Source organism: Octodon degus, unplaced genomic scaffold, assembly GCF_000260255.1.
Source record: "Octodon degus isolate 3935 unplaced genomic scaffold, OctDeg1.0 scaffold00249, whole genome shotgun sequence".
NCBI lineage: Eukaryota > Metazoa > Chordata > Mammalia > Rodentia > Octodontidae > Octodon > Octodon degus.
The window spans coordinates 435,329-439,160 of record NW_004524825.1 but is presented as its reverse complement, the minus strand read 5'-3'; the positions used below and the strand labels follow the sequence as shown (position 1 = coordinate 439,160).

General features: G+C 42.2%; 1 protein-coding gene across 1 annotated transcript in view; it reads right to left on the bottom strand.

The window, feature by feature from the left end:
• Positions 1 to 3,832, bottom strand: part of Gabra3 (gamma-aminobutyric acid type A receptor alpha3 subunit) — a 289,092-nt gene that overhangs the window by 27,259 nt on the left and 258,001 nt on the right. The window contains exon 8 of the mRNA XM_004646005.3: positions 784 to 936. Coding sequence (XP_004646062.1) covers positions 784 to 936 — 153 coding nt within the window. The remainder of the gene's footprint in view (positions 1 to 783; positions 937 to 3,832) is intronic.

Genomic DNA, 3,832 nt, shown 5'->3' with positions numbered 1-3,832 from the left:
GGAAAAACAACAAATGCTGGCGAGGTGGTATGAGAAAAGAAACACTTGCACGTTGACGGTGAGGACGAAAGTAGGGTAGGCACTATGGAAATCAGTATGGAGATTATTCAGAAGACTGAAAATACAAAGTCCATTTGACCCCATTTTACCTGTTTTAGGTATCTTCCTGAACGTTAGTCATCATGCTACAGTGAGACATGCATATCCATGTTTACGGTGGCACAATTCATATTCCTATCAACTGATAAGTGGAGATAAAAGTGCCATGTATGCATAATGGAATGCTATTCAGCCATGAAAAGGATATTTGTACAAAAATGGTTACACTTTAAGACTACAATATTAAGTGAACAAATCCGACATGGAACATTAAATATCACATTTCTCCTATATGAGAAATCCAAAGTAGAAATAATTTAAAGACAAAATAAAAGAGAGAAGGTAGGACATGGTGAGAAAAACTTTATGGAACTGAGAAGGAGCTCCAGGGAAGAATGCGTAGGGAAGAGGGAGTAAAATGGTCAGTGCACAATAGGTACCTGTACTAATTCTCCAAGATGAATGCAATTATTCTGTATGGAAAACATATAATAAAAAAAGACTTTTAAAAAAGAGTCCAGATGCCTGAAATCTCGCAGTGTGATCGGTTAGCTCCTACGTCTGGGCTCCGACATCTGCTCCTGCACCTCCGGGGATAGTTTCTCCACCTCTGTTCCCTCTGCCCTCCTGCTCTCGGCTGACCACACAGATACCTTGCTCCCACTGCCCCCAAAGAGCACTTACCAAAGACCGTGCGTGCAGGGACAGACTCTCTGTTGAGCCAGAAAGACACTTGTGACAGAATGACAGTCATGATACATGGCAAATAGGTCTGAATCACAAAGTAACCAATTTTTCGCTTGAGATGAAAGTGGGTTGTCATGACGACATATTCTCCTGGTGAGAGAGAGGAAAATGTGTCAGGACATAGTCCTACAAGCATCGCTACAGCCAGTGGGCCTGTTTCAGCCCGCAAGACTCCCTAATCTTATCTTCACCATGAGACACTTTGGAACCTCCCGAGCTCATGTAACCAATTCTGACATAAGTATATTCACATTAATTTGACTTCTACTTAAATCATAAGAAATAACAGTCTCTTCTAGAACCCTTGCTATGTGACACATACTCATGTTGTCCTTTACTAAAATATTTAATTTTCATAACAGTCCCATGCAGTAGGTACTGCTGTTATCCTCATTTTATAAAATACAGGCAAGGAGGGATAAAGCAACCTGCACAAGGTCACCCAGTTAGTAAGGAGTGGGGCCCAAATTCACACTCAGAGAAGTCGGCTCCCTGGGATGTGCTTCTTACCACTATGCTCTGCTGTTCTAATGCAGTTATTTGGTTAAAATAAAATGTTCCCACAGCAGAATGCCGGCGGACCCACATTACCTTACTTCTCATAAAGGAATAAATACTGAGGTCTAAAGTGTGCCAAACAGCAGCAGCCTGGCACATTATGTACTAATTAGTGCCCTGTTGGATCCCAAAGTCAAGTCTCAGGGTTCTGAATGGTGGTATTTTGCAGTTGGCTCCTCCATTCTTCTGGAGTCACTCTTCACAGAAATTTCTAGAAACCAGTGCTCTTTTTGGCTTCATTCCACTCCACTGCCCCCAGTCACCTTTGCTGAGTCCTTTTAATTTCTAAATGCTGGATGACATCCAGACTCGAGGCTTAGCCTTCTCTGTCTACTCCTTTGAGCTTTATCTCTCACCTGTGTCTTTCACATGTAACACTATGACGACCCCCAGGAATATCTTGTGCCTGAACTTCCTACTTGTTTTGAGTTGAACTGTGTCTTGAATCACATGGCAAACTCTCAAACCACAGTACTTCAGAATGTGATCTATTAGAAAAGAGGATTTTTGCAGATGTAATTAGAGTAACACCTCAGTTTAGGAATACTTCTTTTCTCAAACGATTCAGTTTGCAAACAGAAGCATTGGCAAATCTTGCTTCTGTTAGTGAATTCCACATTCAGTGATGAACACAATCATGGCCAACTTCCCTAGAATCATGGAAAGAATCAAGTTTGTGAACCAAGACACCACTGTAAGTAACATGAGGCCATCTGGAGTGAAGCGGACCTTAATCAGGTATGACTGAGACTCTCACAAGGAGAGAAGCACAGGGGGCAAATATGGGGAATAGCAGCCACACACTTTGGGCTGATGGGTCCACAAGTCAAGCAACACCAGGAAGGGGCATGGGCAGGCTCTCCCTCAGAGGCTCTGGAAAGAAATGACCCTACCAGTACCTCAATTTCGGAACCACAAGTCTCTGGAGCTCTGATCACCGGACATCACTACTGTAGGATCTAGTAAGAATCTTTCTGTAACATGCCCAAATTTTTGGCTTTTCACTGCCCCTACCATCTATCATCCTCCAAACTGCTTCCACCAATAGATTGTCCCATCTCAAGAATAACAGTTCTCAAGTGCCCAAATCAAAGTCTTTGACTTCTTTGACATCACTTCCTGATTGTATGTGCACACATGTGCATGTTCATACACATGCATACACAAAAATGGAACCAGCAAACTCTTCCTGCTACTGGTTTTCACAATGCATCCATACTTTCGACCACTCTGACCAGTTTCACGTCAGTTTCTCTCGCCTAGAGCATGGTTGCAGCTTTCTTCCCGCTTCTCCTACTCTTGCCTGTGTCACCTCTTCAACATACCCTTAGTCCAGTAGCCCAAACAATCCAGTAAAAGAAAAATGATGAGAAAAGAGCCAAAGCTTTTGCTATTAAGGAAGGGAAGAGAGGTTGAAGGGAGGATAGGGGAATGAGACAAGAAAAGGAAACAAGTTATATTATGTACAGGCCAGTTCCCTATAATGAAAGTGATCACTATGTGCACCTAAAATGTACCAATAAACTTAGTCAATTCAAGGGACCTTAACTCTGACCCTATCCTTTATGTTGAAGCCCTTCCACTGCTTTACTGTTTCTCAGAGCCTAATAGCCAAATTCTCCCAAATAATCTTGAAGGACCAAGATATCTAACTGCTGGAATACTTATCAGATCTTGGTTTTCACTTCTCTTCCCTCCGCCCACATTTGGCTTGGGCAGGATTCCCAAATGAGGCAGTCGAATGAGGCAATTCCCGCTCCTACCCCACGCACTCCCCTGTACCTCAGCCTGCGAGGCACCATCTGGCCACCCAAGGCTTAGTGTCTAATCCATCTTCTGTGTGTGTTCACATTTTGTTTACATGATCGTGAGAAAGACTCATAAGCTATTGTATAATTTAGCAAAAGATCTCATATGTTTTCGTCAGTACAACTTTGTAGTTCTATTACGCTTTCTTTCTGCATTTCTTTCAGTCTCTTTGTCTTTTGGTCTCATTCACATTTACCCCTTTCTCTCCTCTCCTTCCCTCTCTTCTCAGTCCAAAAAAATTGAGCATTTACTTTTCCTGAGTGTCAGTCTTTCATTAGCTTGGGCAATTTCTCTCTTTCCTTATCTTAGTGTCATAATCCTGAATCCCTATTATTAATCCTATATTTGATTATGTAAATTATTTGCTATATAAAATATAATAGATTTTATTCTTTTTGTATTTTTATTTTTATTCTTTTGGTACAGGGTCTCACTACGCAGCTTGTACTCATAGTGATTCTCCTGTCTCAGACTTCCCAGTTCTGGGATTACAGGAGTGCACAACCATGCCCACTTTTGGAGCCAACACAGCATGCCTGGGGACCCAGATCAGCAAGGTATGCAGTACTGAGGATTGAACCTGGCACCTTGCACTTGCCAGGCAGATGCTTAGACCTCT